This window comes from Capsaspora owczarzaki, assembly GCF_000151315.2.
Source record: "Capsaspora owczarzaki ATCC 30864 unplaced genomic scaffold supercont2.1, whole genome shotgun sequence".
Taxonomy (NCBI): domain Eukaryota; class Filasterea; order Ministeriida; family Capsasporidae; genus Capsaspora; species Capsaspora owczarzaki.
In genome coordinates, this window is record NW_011887292.1 from 1,527,431 (window position 1) to 1,541,379 (window position 13,949).

The window sequence follows — 13,949 nt, forward strand, 5'->3', positions numbered from 1 at the left end:
CTTTACTGAGCAATCCAAACCTGCACGAATCAACACGATCATCAAAGCAGAGAGTCTTCCGAGGCCTCATCCTGCGATGGCACATCAGGAGTCGTCTCTTCGGCAGGGACTGCGTCGGGCAGCGGAGCTGATTCAGCGGCCGCATCGGTGACTGGGTTGGCATCAGGCTGAGCTTCGTCGGATGCCTGTTCTGGCAATGGCTCGGCTGCAATGGTAGAATCGGGAGCAATCTCGGGCGCGTCGGCTTGCTGAATGGGCTGGTCTTCCGCTGGCGATGACTCTAGAGCGGGTGCCTCGACGGGCGCAGGTTGTTCAGCAGCAGCGGCAGGCTCTGGTGCAGCAGCGGCAGGCTCAACAGCGGCAGGCTCAACAGCGGCAGGCTCAACAGGTGCTTGCTCAACAGGTGCTTGCTCAGCAACTGCAGGCTCTGGTTCAACAACTGCAGGCTCTGGTTCAGCAACTGCAGGAGATGCTTGCGTTCTTGGCGGTGACTACCTCGACAGCTGCGGGTTCTTGGGCAGAATCCTGTTCGGGTGCAAGATCTGCGACAGGGACAGAAGCCTGTTCGGGTGCAAGATCTGCGACAGGGACAGAAGCGTTATCATCGGCTGCAGGAGCTGCCAGGGACAAGTCCACTGGAGCGTCAGCGAGCGGTGTCGCGGTGGTCAGAACAATCTCGACCGAGTCGGGATGCGACACGTCCACGTGAGGATGCTCACGCGACGACGGTACGCGAGCCGCGTCAGTCACGGTGAGGACGCTCGCGCTGTCTGTGAGCGACTGGGCAGGAATCTCGTTTGCCGGGTGCCTTGCAGGCGTGGATGGGGCGGACGCCGTCTCGAGCACAACCTCAGCTGGGAAGCGGCGAGTGGCATAGTCGGGCGTGCGCGGCTCGTCTCCGACGCCGAGAAGACCCTGCAAGCGCGCCACTTCGGCACCCATGGTGTCCATGCTCTCCTGAAGGCGAATGTTCTTCAGGGTCATGTCTTCAAGCAGCGACTGGAATCGCTTGTTCATTTCAAGGCAAAGCGAAAGCGTGATGGTGCTGTCTTGCTGCTTGCTGCCAAACATGGACGCCATCATGCCCTTGCTCTTGGAGCGCTGCTCGCGGTCGTAGTCAAACTTTTCAGGTGTGAGCGTGCCCATATCCTCGCGAGCAAAGTAGTGCTGGAGAATCTTGGTCTTTTGAGCGACTTGGTCTGTGATGGTGCAAGTGCAACAGCAGATCGGTCTCGTTCAGAAAAAAAAAAAAAGCACAACACATCAACAATGTTCATTCCGTCGCCTCCACCCCGCCTCCCTCCCTCCTTCAAAGAAATCATCGCCCCTCAACATACCAGTGAGTGCCTTTGCGTGGTCCTCCAAGAACGACACCTTTTCTTCACGGCGATCCAGGCGCTTTTGGAGATCAACAACTCGCTGAAGAAGGAGCTTGTTGTCTTCCTCGAGAACGCTCATCTCGCTCGTGTTGTCGTCGATAACCATGCTGCCGGGGCGTCCGTTGTGCGACGGCGATGGCGGAACGGAATCCTCTTCGATGAGCATCGAGGTGCGTTGGGAGCCGCCATTGTAGCCGTCGTGCAATCCAGGATGATGGTGCGAGGGAGTCGCAGGCACGGACGAGGTGAATTCAGAGGTACGAGACATGCTCGAGAAGGAGGACTGGCGACCCAACGACGAGCCGCTGTAAGGAGAGTGCGGCGCTGTTGGGTTGTCGAGGTCGGCGGCTCGCTTTTGGGCAATTTTGAGCTGCTTGGCAAAGTCTTTTGCCTGCATTGCCATCTTGCGATGCAGAATCTGCTTGTCGACTTCACCATCCGCCAGCTTGGTCGTGAGCTCTTGAATCTGTTCATTGGAGCTCGTGATGGCTGTCTCGTGATCGTGCACGGCAGTCGCGTACGCTTGTTGCAGCTCGGCGTGCGTGGCCGTCTACGGGAGAAAAGTCAGAGCAAAGATACAAGCATAATTCAAAATGAGCGTTCGAGAGACAGAGAGAGAGCATATCACAAAAATCTTCCAGAGATCGTTACCAGCTGCGAAACCTGCTCTTCCAAATCAGAAATTTTGGCATCCCGCTCCTCCAGCGTGGCCTGCAGTCGATCACGAGTACCGGTGACCTCCTGCAATGTAGCGGCGGTAGTTGCAGCTTCCTCAGTCATGGTACTGACAGTCTCGGTGAGAGCCTGCTTGTCGGTTTCAAGAGCAACAATGGTTGCGTTCGCGGTGGTGAGATTCTGCTCCAGTGTGCTGATGGTGCCTTCCAAGCCCTGGATTTTCGCGTTGGCGTCGAGGAGTTTGGAGTCCAGCTCAAACTTGGTTGCTTGGACAAGCTCCAGCGTGTTGACGCGCTCTTCCAGCAGCTTCTTGTTGTCGAGGAGCATTGTCACTGTCTCCCGCTCTTGCTCCAATTGCTGCTGCATCGACGTGTTGGTCTGCTGCGCTTGAGCAAGCTGCTGCGCGTTCGTTTCAGCCAGCGTCGTGGCGTCCTTGATGCGGCCCCACAACAGATCGCTCTCCGTCTGGCCACGCTCGAGCTTTGCTTTGTGCTCCGAGACTTCGCGGTCACGCTGCTCCAGCTCCTGCTGCTTGGTCTTTTCGGTTTGCTGGAGGCTCTGCAGCGTTGACGTGTAGGTTGCGCGAACGGCAGCCGTCTCTTCTTTGGACTCGGCCAGTTTCTTTTCAGACTTGGCCAGGTTCTGCTTGACCTGGTCGTGCGCCTCGACTTCGCTCTGCAGCCGAGTCTGCATCCACTTGACCTGAGTGGTGGCAGCTTCATGCTCGTCAGTCTTTTGCTTGAGCGACGCGGTCAAGTCGGCAACCGTCTTGGTGAGTGTTTGGCACTCTGCCACCGATGTCGCACACTTGTCGTCCAGACCCGCGACGCGTTCACTCAAGCGCATGGTTTGGGCAACAAGCTCGCCCTCCGATGTCTCGAGCGACTCCTTGGCTTCGCGCAGCTCGGCCAGCTCCTTTTGCTGCTTCTCGTTGGTCGCTCGCAAGGCGGCCAGCTCGGTCTCCGAAGCCTGGCTCGACGTCTTGCTCAAGGCCTGGGCCGCAGCGTACTCTGTTTGGCGAGCGTCCAAGTCTGCCTGCAGACCGTCCTTAGCGGCACGCGCCTCCTCGAGCGACTTTCGAAGCTGCTCCATCTCGCGGACGAGTTCGGCAACGGCACCTCCGCTCGCCGTGCTGCCATCCGCATTACCGGCCGCAGAAGGGGCTGACGCTGCCGCTGTCGAGTCACCCGAAGGAGCGTCTGCAGAAGAGGCCGCGCCGTCCACAAGAGCAGCGGTTGCTTGAGTCCCGCTACCTGCCATCAAGGCGCGCTTTTCGAGTCTCTCCTGCTCCAGTGCCGACTGGAGCGTGGCCGCCTGCTTGGCGGTGGCGGCGTGGGTCGTTTCGAGCTTGCTCAGCTTATCTGCTGCTTGCGTGTGCGCCTGCTGCTCGCGGGTCAGTGCGGCCAGGGTCTCGTCCAGCTTTGTTTTGTTGGCCTTGCTCTCTGGTCGCAGCTTTTTGAGCTCCGTGTCCATGTTCCGGAAATCGTCGGTGAGCGTGTCGAGCCGCTTCTTGAGCTGCGTCTTCTCGGCCAGAATGTCGGCGACCTTGACCTTCTTGTCCTTGATCTGCTGGAGCTCCTCGAGCTGTGCCAGCTGGCCAATGTAACGCTTTTCCTTCTCGGCAAACTCGTACTTGGCCGTCTTGAGCGAGACCAGCTCGTGCTGCATCATTGCAAACTCGTCGATCGAGATGGTCATTGTGTTTGGGCGCGCGGCCGGAGCAGCTGGGGTTGCGGCAGACGCAGACGCAGACGCATCCGACTGCGGAGGGGCCGGTTCTGATGATGCTGATGATGCTGCCGAGGACGACGACGACGACGGCGGCGCCGCCACCGCACCAGCAGCAGCAGCATCCGTGGTTGTTAACGCAGTTGCTGCTGAAGTGGCAGCCGGATCGCTGCTGGTCGCTGCGCTGGAAGCAATCGTCAAATCCGCCATCGTGACTGGAAATTAAAAAAAAAAAAACAATAAAAGAAATAAAAGAAATAATAAAAAAATTGAAAGAAAAAATTGAAAGAAAAAAAAATATGCACAAAGACTGGATTTGACTTTCTTTTTGAATGTCAAACTGTTGTTCTCAGACAGTATGAGAAACTGCTGGTCGTGTGACGGTTGAAATTGATGAAACAAAAGAAAACGAGCAAAAGAAGAAGAAAGATCCTGCCTTGACAGGCAAAACTCTACACCAAAGAAACAAAAAAACTAAAGCGCAGGCTCAAAAATACATGAGGACAGGACACGGTGGAGGCGTTGGCGGGCGTTTTGGACACGAGAGCGTGCCAAAGCATTGGTCTTGCTGGGTGGAATAATGCTTCCGCTGGTGTGAATCTTGGCTGGCCCTTGAGCCAGCACTTCAATCCACGCCTCGCATTCAAGCACATTGACCTCTGCACATTCCACGGTTGTCCCATCGAGCAGTGTTTTTGTTGTGTAATGCACACTGATATCTTCGAGCCCACTCTGCGGCGTCATTGTGTGAAGAGTGTTAGTTTGCCAATCTTGAAGGCTCGTGCTGAACGTCAGCCGAGAAACAGACAACAAAGAGGCTTACCTCAATCAACCGCTGCACAACAGCCCTGGGCTCAATTCGATTGTTCCGGTTGTTGAGAGTCGCATCGAAAGGCCGCGCGGAAGAGCTTGGTAAAGAGTCTAGCAGAATGACGTTGTCGCGAAACGAGAGCACACCATGGACCGCGGCAGTGGCCACGCCAGGCCCGGTCATGCGAGGAATGATGGAAGAAGCAAGCTGCAGGCGCGAGGGTGGAGGGGGGGGGAATGCGGGTGTGGGGGACAAAACAGACCCAACTGAGTGAATGCGCACACACCCAGAAAAAAAATCAGAAAACATTGCAGAATGATCGAGTGCCAACCTGGTGCGAAACTTGAAGACGACAATCTCTGTTTGTCGATGGCATTCTAATGGTATCTCCGTGCTCAAGAATGTGCACTGCTGGAGGGGAGAGAGCAGCATGGAAATTCTGCTCCAGATCCGAGGTCAGATCGTAGATGGCCGACCGTTGATCGGATTTGCCAGGTAGCAGCAACACAATGTTGGATGGGATTAAATCTGGGCGAACATTCTTGAGAAGTGAGCCAACGTCGGACGTGGCTAGCCGGCGATCGAGTGGAATGTACGAGACGGCCATTTGCAAAGGCTGGAAGGGCTGCAGCAAGTCCTCTGGCTGGTAGCTCGGGTCTGAACCAAGTGAGAGCAAGAAAGCAATGCATTCGCGGTGTTGAAAGGGTCAGTCAGTGATTGAGCCCAACACCAACCACACTCGCTCGCGGCCACTACGTACCAGTCAAAATCGTCATGTTACGCGAGTCGTTGCCCCAGAGGCGAAGAAAGTGCAGCGCGTCACCAAAACGCAATGAAGGATGACTAGCAAGCACGATGCATTGCCGCTGTAGAAACACAGCCGGAACGGCGGGAGTTGTCAAGGAACGAACGGATGCAGCAACGGTCGCAACTTGGTGCAGCTTTTGGCTGTCAATCCACTCGACATGAGGGAATGGGTTTTCAGGGAGATAGACCTGCTCTTGTCGCTCGCTGGCTAGCCATTCCGACATGATGTTGGCGAAGGCAACGGCGGCGTTCGCTTCGGGAGACACCAAGTAAATCGGGACGCGCGCCAAGTTGGCTGCAATGAGCGTATGGTGGACTGCCTCGATGAGCTCGAGCGTAGCAACGGAGGCTGGTGTGCAAGGCAGCAGGACATTTCCGCCTTGTTGTAGAGAGTGAACTGTGCAATTGTCGACGCAAGCAAAAGTCAGAACGCCTCGATCACCCCAGTTTAGCAGCTGTAAGCGCCGGGGAGCTGCGTACCTATTGTCGAGCAAACTTTTTGGGTCGCGTCGGAGTATGGCAAGGGCGCGGCAGGGTTGAGATCGGCCACGACCAGGACGTCAAACTTCGAACCAGGCGCCATGATAGACCTGGGAGGCAAATTGGACAACGGGTCTTCGCTCGCCACCCCAAGGTGCAATGGGCTCATATCAAACGCTTGGGCGTGGAACTGTGAGCTCGGCAGCGATGTTGCGGCCATGTAAAAAACCTGAGCCATCCAATTTACAAGCATGAGTATCATCACGCCGGACGGGCAATTCTCCTGGGACAATTTTGCGCGCGTACTCGTTCGGTGGGTGTCTCAATCACCCAGTTGCAGCAACCAATTCCAAATCCAGAGCTTGTTGGTATTATGTCGCACAGATTGTACAGGTTCTGCTCATCACACATGGCATTGAGTTCGGAAACAAATGCTTGCCTGCCTGCTACAACATCAAAAAACAACGCAGCTTCAGCTCAGATTTTCCTTGGCTTACCACACGTTGATTGAAACTCAAGCGGTGAATTTTTGAAATGCATGACTCGAGCTCGGCAAGGCTGTACCACGACGCACAAAACGCGGGCAAAGTAATGTCGAAATGCTCGGTAGCAGTCGCAGCGTGTGCTCGGCCTGTAGACCAACTGCTGCCATAGCCGGACTGTACGAAATGCTTGGTCACACATCGCATTGTCTCTTCCATGAGTAATCTGAAAGTGCACGTCGCGTTGAGCGACACACAGGGGGAAAGTGAGATGCGGCGGAGCTGCAAAGCGCAAAAACACGGATTGAGCAGCATCGCCCAATTACCGCGCAAATGGAACCGTGGCATCGGTGGCATAAACTCGTCCGGCAAATGCAGTGCGCTCTGTGACAAACGGAAGCGCCTGCATGGCTTGTGGACTCGAGATCAAGATTGCATCCACGTCGGCCATGTCGACTGCGAACAGGTCTGTCGGGATGACCGCAGCTTGCAGGCGCTCCGCCGTTGCCTCGGTGGCACGGCCAAGAAGTCCATCTGTAGTCTTGTTGTTGCCTGGGATGGTTGACTGGAACACGGACGCCTTCGGAGACGACGATGCGCTCGCATCCAGCCACCGCGTCGACTCGAACGCTGCATCCAATACCGAGCATTGCAAAAAAACAAAACACGGGATGCAGAGCAAAACGCGTTATGAGTGTAGTGAGCTACGGATTCCACGACCATCCCTACGATTGCGACCGTCGCAGCGATCGGGAGGGCGGGGGGGAGCAAAGCCTCACCGCAATCCACCAGCACGCAAGTCTCGCCGAAACGCAGCAGCACGCATGGTGCGGATGGACGCATCCCGGCACAGTGCTGTTGTTCAATGGAAGATCACAGTGGGAGGATGAGCAGAAGATCTCGCGAGAGGATGGCATCGGATGACTCGCATTGGCTTACCAGCTCCATTCTCTCGACTCTTCACTCTCAATCGTTTAGAAGGGGGGGGGGGAAATGAAAGGGAGTGACAAAGCGCCAAACACGTCCAACAATAAACAGTTACAATCTTGTATTAAAACCAGCATCACAGGAACACACACATAGAAACCAAGAGAAGAGGGAAAAAATATGCAAAAAACCACCAATCGCATCTCAGCAACAGCCGGAACGTGGCAAAGCAGGGGGGCAGTCGTGTCATCAAAGCAATCAATCGTAACGAGCTCCAAGGCGACGCTCACTTGAGTTGGGTTACCAATACAGCGGTGAGAATACCGGCAACGATCAAAACAATCACAAGCAGACAAATCATCTTGCTTCGCGCCTTTTTCTGCTCGCCAAAAGAGGATGAACACAGCAGTCGAATCAAAGGTTAGAAATGAGGGATTATCTCGTAACGCAAACAAAAAAAATGAAGCCGAGAACCAAACAAAAAAAGAAGACACACCTGGTACGTGGCAGCGCTCTCGAGTTGCTCGCGGCCTTGCTCGACATGGGAATGCACCTGATCAATGTTGCCTTCAATAGAATCTGGAATCAAGGTCATACAACAACAAACGAAGGGGAAAAAAATTGAGTCGGCACCAAGCCTTTGATTCCGTGTAACAACAAGCAACCCCATACCAAGCATTTGGCCTTGGTCGTTGATCATGGCACCAAGATCCTTGAAGATTTCGTTGACTTCGATAATGGTGGACTCAATTTCCTTGATGCCGCGCTCGCGCTCTTCAATCTGGTGCTCGTTGTATTCGACCTCATTATCCAGTGCCGAAATCTGGTTTCTGCAAGAAAAACAAGCAACACGACAAAAAAAGGGGGGGAGAGAGCAATGAGCATTCGTAGACATTGGACAGCGCCTCAATCAAAAATCACACCACACACACACAACTGCCACTTACTGCCGATCATTCAAAAGTCGAGTGTCTTCGCTCATATCCTCGTCAAACCCAGGGTGGCCGCTGTGCGAGTCGGGCACAATAGAGTGTGCGCGGTGCTTGGCGACATCGGCCTTCTCCTTGGAGGCAGCGAGCTTCTCGACGTCGGCAAACGAGCGCAGGGCCGTCTGCAAGTGGGAGGACAGCTTTTGCTGCTGCTGCTTGCGGCTGCGTGCCTCGTTGGCCGAGCCGCCGTCAATCAGACCAAGCTGGCGAATGCTCTGGCCTGCCTCGCGCGCAAGGCGTCGTGTGGCATTCTGGACGGTGTGCATGCGCTCTCGGACCTCGGGGGTGTCCTTGGCCGTTCCCAGCAGGCCGACCATCCGTTGGAGGGAAATGACGTTCTGGGTGATTTGGGTAATGTTGCTGCTCACTCGCTCGTTGAGGGCGACATAGTTGGAATCGCCGTCTGCACCGCGCGGCACTGTAGGAGACCCAAAGAAAAAAACGGGGCAGGTTGACGAGGAGGTCAGTGAGTGGAGGTCAAGCTGAATGCTGAACGCTGAATGGGGAGGGAAAGAATGGGCTTTTGTCTGTTGAGTGTGCTTCTCTCGTTTGATCCAGCATTTGATCGCCATGCTGGTTTTTGCATTGCTTATTGAAACTTGTTTCCATTGCAATTGCACTGACATAAACCATCCCATAGTCACAAATCATCATGTGGGTCGGAACTTTTTAAAAAAATAATAAAAGCGAGGGTGACGCGAGATTACGAGCGCCTCGTCGTCGGTCGAGTCAAGGGCTACACCCGAGCGAGCGCGTCAAGCAAGCACGAGGGCGGCTCTTAGAGCACAGAACCATATCGGGGGAGTGGGGGTGCTGGACTGGCACAATAGAAGAGGAAGACTCAAAAAGCCAATTTTTTTTTAAAAAAAAAAAAAAAAAAAAAAAAAAAGAGGGAAACGAAAAGCCAGGCGTTTGGTTGGTAGCAACTGTCCCAGGCAGTCGTCAGAAGTGGGGAAGGAGGAGGACAGCCACTGCAGCACCCTACTCTTGCGAGCAGTGTGAGGCAAGCGGGTGTTCGCCTCCCTCCTGCCTTTTCCTTTCAACCGCCGTACAGCCGAAGGTTGTCGTTATGCTTTTTTTTTTTCTGCTTTTTTTTTTTCGTTTTCCTCGTCTTGCTTTCAAGCTCTTCTTTGTCGTCGTGTTGGGGAGCCAAGGCACTCCCCCTCCCCCGAGGGACGGTGTGGCTGCAATCCCATACAACGGCACAAACACGCACTGCTGACTCTCTGTCTGCATCAGCGAAGCGAGCTTCGAGTCAGACAAAACGCCGTGCTTTTTTTTTTTTTTTTTTTTTTTATGTGAGTCCTCGTTTTGTTTGCTTGTGCTCCCTTTCTCCCTCCTCCAGTGGGCGCGGGCGCGTGCGGCGTGTAAATGCTAGTATAGCGTGCGAAACGCTTACTGGAACGCATCGTCATCGCACCTGAGCTGCCGGAAGGACCGCCGAACGATCCGCTTGCGCTGCCAAACTGCCGCCCAGAGCCCAAACTATCGCCAAAACTCATTGTCGCTCAAGAGAAAACCAAAATGGATGACTGAGACAGGTCAGACAACCAATGCAAGTGAAGAAACGCGCTCTACTGCACCTCGATGAGCGTGGAGAGCAGAACAACAAGGATAATTGACAACAGACGAACAACGCAACATCGGGGAGGGGGAAAAAAAAACAAAAACACGCTACTCCATTTACTCATCTTCCTCCTCCTCCTCTTCTTCATCATCTTCATCGTCGTCGTCGTCGTCGTCGTCTTCGTCTTCGTCTTCGTCAGAATCCTCTTCGTCGGACCATTCATCCTCAGAGTTGTATGGAGGGAGATCAAACCGAATGTTGGCTGGACGAGCGGGATGCCGGTCCTTTTTATCCGCGCCGTCCGATGGCACGCGAAGAATGCTCGGAGACGGCTGCTTGTTGCGATCAAAAGCAATAATGGGTCCTGGAGCTTCCAGCGGGATGGCCACAGGAGCGGCAACAACAGCTGCCGGCGCATCGGCAGACGGAGTCGAGGCAGGTTGCTCGACTTGTGCAGTGCTCTCTTCAACCGACGGCACAAGCGATTCAGATGGCGTCGCAAAACTATCAGCGCTGTCCTCTTCGTGTCTATTCGTGGGCTCCGACGATGCGTTCGCCTCAATCTCTTCCGAGTGCATCACGCTGGTGATGAGCGACGGGCGCGTGGATTCCTCGTCTTCAGCTGGTGCATTGTCCGACTCGATACCATGGGCAGCTGTAGTTGCGTCGGGCTCGGCATCCTCAGCAACGTCGGGGTGAGGAGCTTCAGTTGACTCGGGCTCGGCCGACGGCTCGGGCTTCTTGCCACTGTCAGATCGGAAAGACGAGGTGGCCGAAGAAATGTCAGCGGCAGACAGGTCGCCTTCGGAAAGAATGGAGGTATCGCCGGCGCCATCGAAGGCGGCATCGAATGGATCGTCGACTTCGAACGGGTTGGAACTGGAAGGAGAAGGCAGACCCTTGTTGGTGGAGGTGGCACCCGTCGACGCCTGGGCAAACGGATCTGCAGTTTCAGTGGAAGACGCATCCGCCACCTTGAACGACGACTCGAACGGATCTTGGTTGTCGGAAACGGCCTCGTCAAACTTGGTATCGAAAGGATCCTGCGCAGTCGCGGCAGAAGCGGTGTTTAGCGGTGCGCCACTGAAGGCTGAATCAAATGGATCTTGGGCGTTCGTGGAAGCAGCGACGGGTGCGTTGTCGAAAGCAGAGGCGAACGGGTCGACAGCAGCATGCCCAGCAGCAGAAGGTGCAGCGAACGCATCGAATGCATCAAACTTGTCCAGACCTGCTCCAGCCGAAACAGCAGGCTGAGGAATTGGCTCGACTGTAGGCAGCGTTGCAGTGTTGGCAGGAGCTGCTGGGGCGGCAGCAGGTGCAGGGTTGGGGTTTGAATCCGACCGGGGCTTGGTTGTGCTAATCGAAAAGCGAATGTTGGCGACACCATTGTCCTCATCTTCGTCGGAAGAGGACTCTACATCACCATCGCTGGCGTTGAACGAGCGACGGACGGGTTGCTTCACCTTGCGAGACGCGACGGGCTGCTCCAAGTCAATCTTGAATCCGAGCGACGGAGCTCCAGCGGTCGAAGCGGCGCTGGTGTTTGGCGCCGACGCTGCTTTTGGTCGCGTCCGAACAACGGCAGGCCTGGGCGCTTCGGTGGCGGTCGAGGCCACCGATGCCTTGGATGTCGCTGGCGCGCTTGCTGCTGCGACTGCTGATGCACCACCAAACATGCCTTGAACAACGCCCTGAGTCTGTAGTTGCAACAAGGTATCGCCCCGCACCAACGAAAAAGGCCCAGCGTGAGTCAAAAGAACGGCACAAAGTGTCGACATGCATCTGCAGACTCCGATTTCGCACCTTCAACTCTTCGAGCGACTGCACGAGCTTTTCCTTTTCGGCTGTCGCCTGCCGTGATTTGGCACGGGCCATTCGCTCAATGGCGGCTTTGTGATAGGCAGCCTTGACAAAGCGACGAGCGCTCTTCAGATCCTGCTGCGCAGTCGCTTCCTCTGCCTGTGTTTCGAACGCAACGCGCTGTTCGCGCGCCTGTTGCTCCTTGGCATTGGCCATTTCGACAAGCGCCTCCATTTCTAGCATGTTTTCCTCGGTAGCTACGACCTCTGCGCCGAACACAGCTTCGGCAGCGAGGCGGGCGGCGTGCTCCTCGACCAACTTGGCAAAATGCCGCAGTGCTTGTTCCTCGAGCATGAATCGCTCCAGCTCGACCTCCTCTTTCAAGGCGTCTCGCTCGTCGATGGTCAGCTCGATTTGCTGTTGCAGGAGCAGTTTTAGAGGAGCCAAACAGAACCCAAACAAAAAAAACCAGTGAGACAACCACCATCCAACAATTCAATCCAAATTCGCGTGATCGACTCGTCAAAGTGAAGTGTTTGATTTGGAATCGTTCGATCCTTTTCTCGCTCTCGTTCGTGCAAGCCAAGAAAGCAAGCAGGTTTTTTGATGTGTTTTCGGCACATTCGGATGCTCGGGAATTTTTTCAAACCCCAAAGAAACGGAGTGCGACGATGACGGAACAGAAAACAAAGGGGAAAAAAACCAAAAAAACCAAAACCGAAAAAAAAAAAAAAAAAAATCACCGCATCCCTAACAACTCGGGCTTACATTGCTCTTGTCATCGGCGCGGGTGGACGAGGCCTCGGCGCGTGCTAGCTGGACCTCGGCATGGCGTCGCTTCTTACGTCGCTCGTGGCGATCCTTCTCCTTGCGATTCTCGCGGCGCATGCGCTCGGCATCAAACAGGGAAAAGTAAAACTCGCTGGCTTGCTCGTCAACCGAGCCCTGGTGCTGCAGCGCGGTTGGGCTGCCTGCCGCATCGCTGGCAACCGCCGCCACAGCTCGGTTGACCGGCACGGCGATTGCAGCGGACGACGCAGCAGCAGCAGCAGCAGGCTGGCTTGCCGCAGTCCGTGGTGGGGGAGTGGGTGCTTCGTCGCCGTCGCTGTTCACGTTCGGTGCAACTGCTGCCAATGGCGGTAGCTGTGCGTTCGGCTTCCCGTTGTTCTTCTTCTTGTCCTTGTCCTTGTCCTTGTCTTTGCTGTTGTTGGCATTGGCGTGGTTGGTGCTGGCAGCAGGTGGAGGTGCGAGCGTCGACTGCCGTGAGAGCTCGAGCAGAATGCCCTGCACCCACTGCTCCATGTCGCTCTCGTCGGCGGCCGCAAAGTAGACCTCGCGCATGTGTGTGTCGCCTCCCTTGACCGGAGGGAAGCACAGCTTGAACAGCGTGGCCTGAGTCATGCCGAGCTTGGCCAGAGTGTCAATGTCGTCGACAATCTCAACCATCGCCGAGCTCACGTCCAACATGAGCTTGGCCGGAGTGCCGTGCTCCTTGCTCTCAAAGTAGTACAAGTGGCTGCCGCACAGCGACATCCAGAACCGCTTCCACGATTTCGACAGGAAGCCCGCCTGCAACGACAGCAGAAATCCCTGTCGTGCAGGCGGAGGCAGACTCTGCCGCGTTACCTTGCTGCGCGGCGCGACAGCAGTCATCGTTTTCTCCTAGCGAATGAAAGACGAAGAATAAAGACGAAGATAAAAGACACAGAGATTGAAGAGAGAGCGAAAAGTTCACCACAGAAAGCATTGATTTTGTTCTCATTCTTTTCTTCATTTCCTCAATCCCGTCCTCCGCGCCTACTTCTCAGTGTACGACAAGTCCACCACTCCTCCTCGTGTCGGTCTGGCTCCTTCTCGCCACCCTTAAACCGAAAGGCGCACGTCGCTGTTCTAGCGCCGCCCGGTCGATGCGGCATTGATTTTGACACAGGTTGGGTTGTTTTGGCGACTTGGTACTATCCCGATCATTAAATTTCGACCCCCCCTCTTTTTTTCACTTTTTCGCCCTCCCTGGGACCTGTGTTGCTTTCCGTCTCGCCCGCGGAATGTTCATTCATGGTACGGTGTACCGAACGTCTGATGAACACCGGGAGCGGGGGTTGTGAGTCATATCAGAGCAGCAGCGAGCAAAATAAAAAATATAAGGAAACTCAAAAAATTCACTTTTCCCGCCCAAATTTTGGTTTGGGTTCAGTCTTTTTGTGCGCATGACTCGCACACGCAGTCAGTCCACGTCCCGCGTGGCTCCCAGACAGCCCCCGGTATGGCTGCGTCAAACTTCACCAAAAAGACCGCTGCCCGTGC

At 55.1% G+C, this 13,949-nt stretch overlaps 4 protein-coding genes across 4 annotated transcripts; all 4 read right to left on the reverse strand.

Annotated features, from left to right (window-relative positions):
• Window positions 1-41: 41 nt before the first annotated feature.
• CAOG_00459 (hypothetical protein) lies at window positions 42-3,992 on the reverse strand (the record flags this gene model as incomplete). Its single annotated transcript, XM_004365273.2, has 4 exons — window positions 42-425; window positions 496-1,199; window positions 1,338-1,929; window positions 2,031-3,992. The coding sequence occupies 4 exons, from the start codon at window positions 3,990-3,992 to the stop codon at window positions 42-44; spliced, it is 3,642 nt and encodes a 1,213-aa protein (XP_004365330.2).
• Window positions 3,993-4,539: 547 nt separating this feature from the next.
• On the reverse strand, window positions 4,540-7,335 carry CAOG_00460 (hypothetical protein; the record flags this gene model as incomplete). The annotated part of the gene is made up of 9 exons (XM_004365274.2): window positions 7,302-7,335; window positions 7,142-7,217; window positions 6,689-6,992; window positions 6,378-6,588; window positions 6,187-6,276; window positions 5,881-6,109; window positions 5,354-5,797; window positions 4,925-5,250; window positions 4,540-4,800 (listed from the first exon to the last, which is right to left on the reverse strand). Exons 1-9 carry the CDS (start codon window positions 7,308-7,310, stop codon window positions 4,540-4,542), a joined length of 1,950 nt encoding a protein of 649 aa, XP_004365331.2. The 5' UTR covers window positions 7,311-7,335.
• Window positions 7,336-7,394: 59 nt separating this feature from the next.
• On the reverse strand, window positions 7,395-9,943 carry CAOG_08409 (hypothetical protein). The gene is made up of 5 exons (XM_011271678.1): window positions 9,678-9,943; window positions 8,237-8,696; window positions 7,962-8,119; window positions 7,786-7,868; window positions 7,395-7,668 (listed from the first exon to the last, which is right to left on the reverse strand). Exons 1-5 carry the CDS (start codon window positions 9,778-9,780, stop codon window positions 7,576-7,578), a joined length of 897 nt encoding a protein of 298 aa, XP_011269980.1. The 5' UTR covers window positions 9,781-9,943; the 3' UTR covers window positions 7,395-7,575.
• CAOG_08410 (hypothetical protein) lies at window positions 9,872-13,375 on the reverse strand. Its single transcript, XM_011271679.1, has 3 exons — window positions 12,414-13,375; window positions 11,649-12,062; window positions 9,872-11,542 (listed from the first exon to the last, which is right to left on the reverse strand). Exons 1-3 carry the CDS (start codon window positions 13,296-13,298, stop codon window positions 9,962-9,964), a joined length of 2,880 nt encoding a protein of 959 aa, XP_011269981.1. The 5' UTR covers window positions 13,299-13,375; the 3' UTR covers window positions 9,872-9,961.
• Between the last annotated feature and the right edge of the window lie 574 nt (window positions 13,376-13,949).

What these genes read in the sequence shown, in the direction of transcription:
- CAOG_08409 (XM_011271678.1), bottom strand. Translation starts at nt 9,780, where the DNA reads ATGAGTTTTGGCGATAGTTTGGGCTCTGGGCGGCAGTTTGGCAGCGCA. An exon ending in CGACTTTTGAATGATCGGCA is followed by an intron (nt 8,120 to 8,236) that starts GTAAGTGGCAGT and finishes TTTTTCTTGCAG; the next exon opens with AAACCAGATTTCGGCACTGG. An exon ending in CGACCAAGGCCAAATGCTTG is followed by an intron (nt 7,869 to 7,961) that starts GTATGGGGTTGC and finishes CCTTGATTCCAG; the next exon opens with ATTCTATTGAAGGCAACATT.
- CAOG_08410 (XM_011271679.1), bottom strand. Translation starts at nt 13,298, where the DNA reads ATGACTGCTGTCGCGCCGCGCAGCAAGGTAACGCGGCAGAGTCTGCCT. An exon ending in GCGCCGATGACAAGAGCAAT is followed by an intron (nt 12,063 to 12,413) that starts GTAAGCCCGAGT and finishes CTCCTGCAACAG; the next exon opens with CAAATCGAGCTGACCATCGA. An exon ending in AGTCGCTCGAAGAGTTGAAG is followed by an intron (nt 11,543 to 11,648) that starts GTGCGAAATCGG and finishes TTGCAACTACAG; the next exon opens with ACTCAGGGCGTTGTTCAAGG.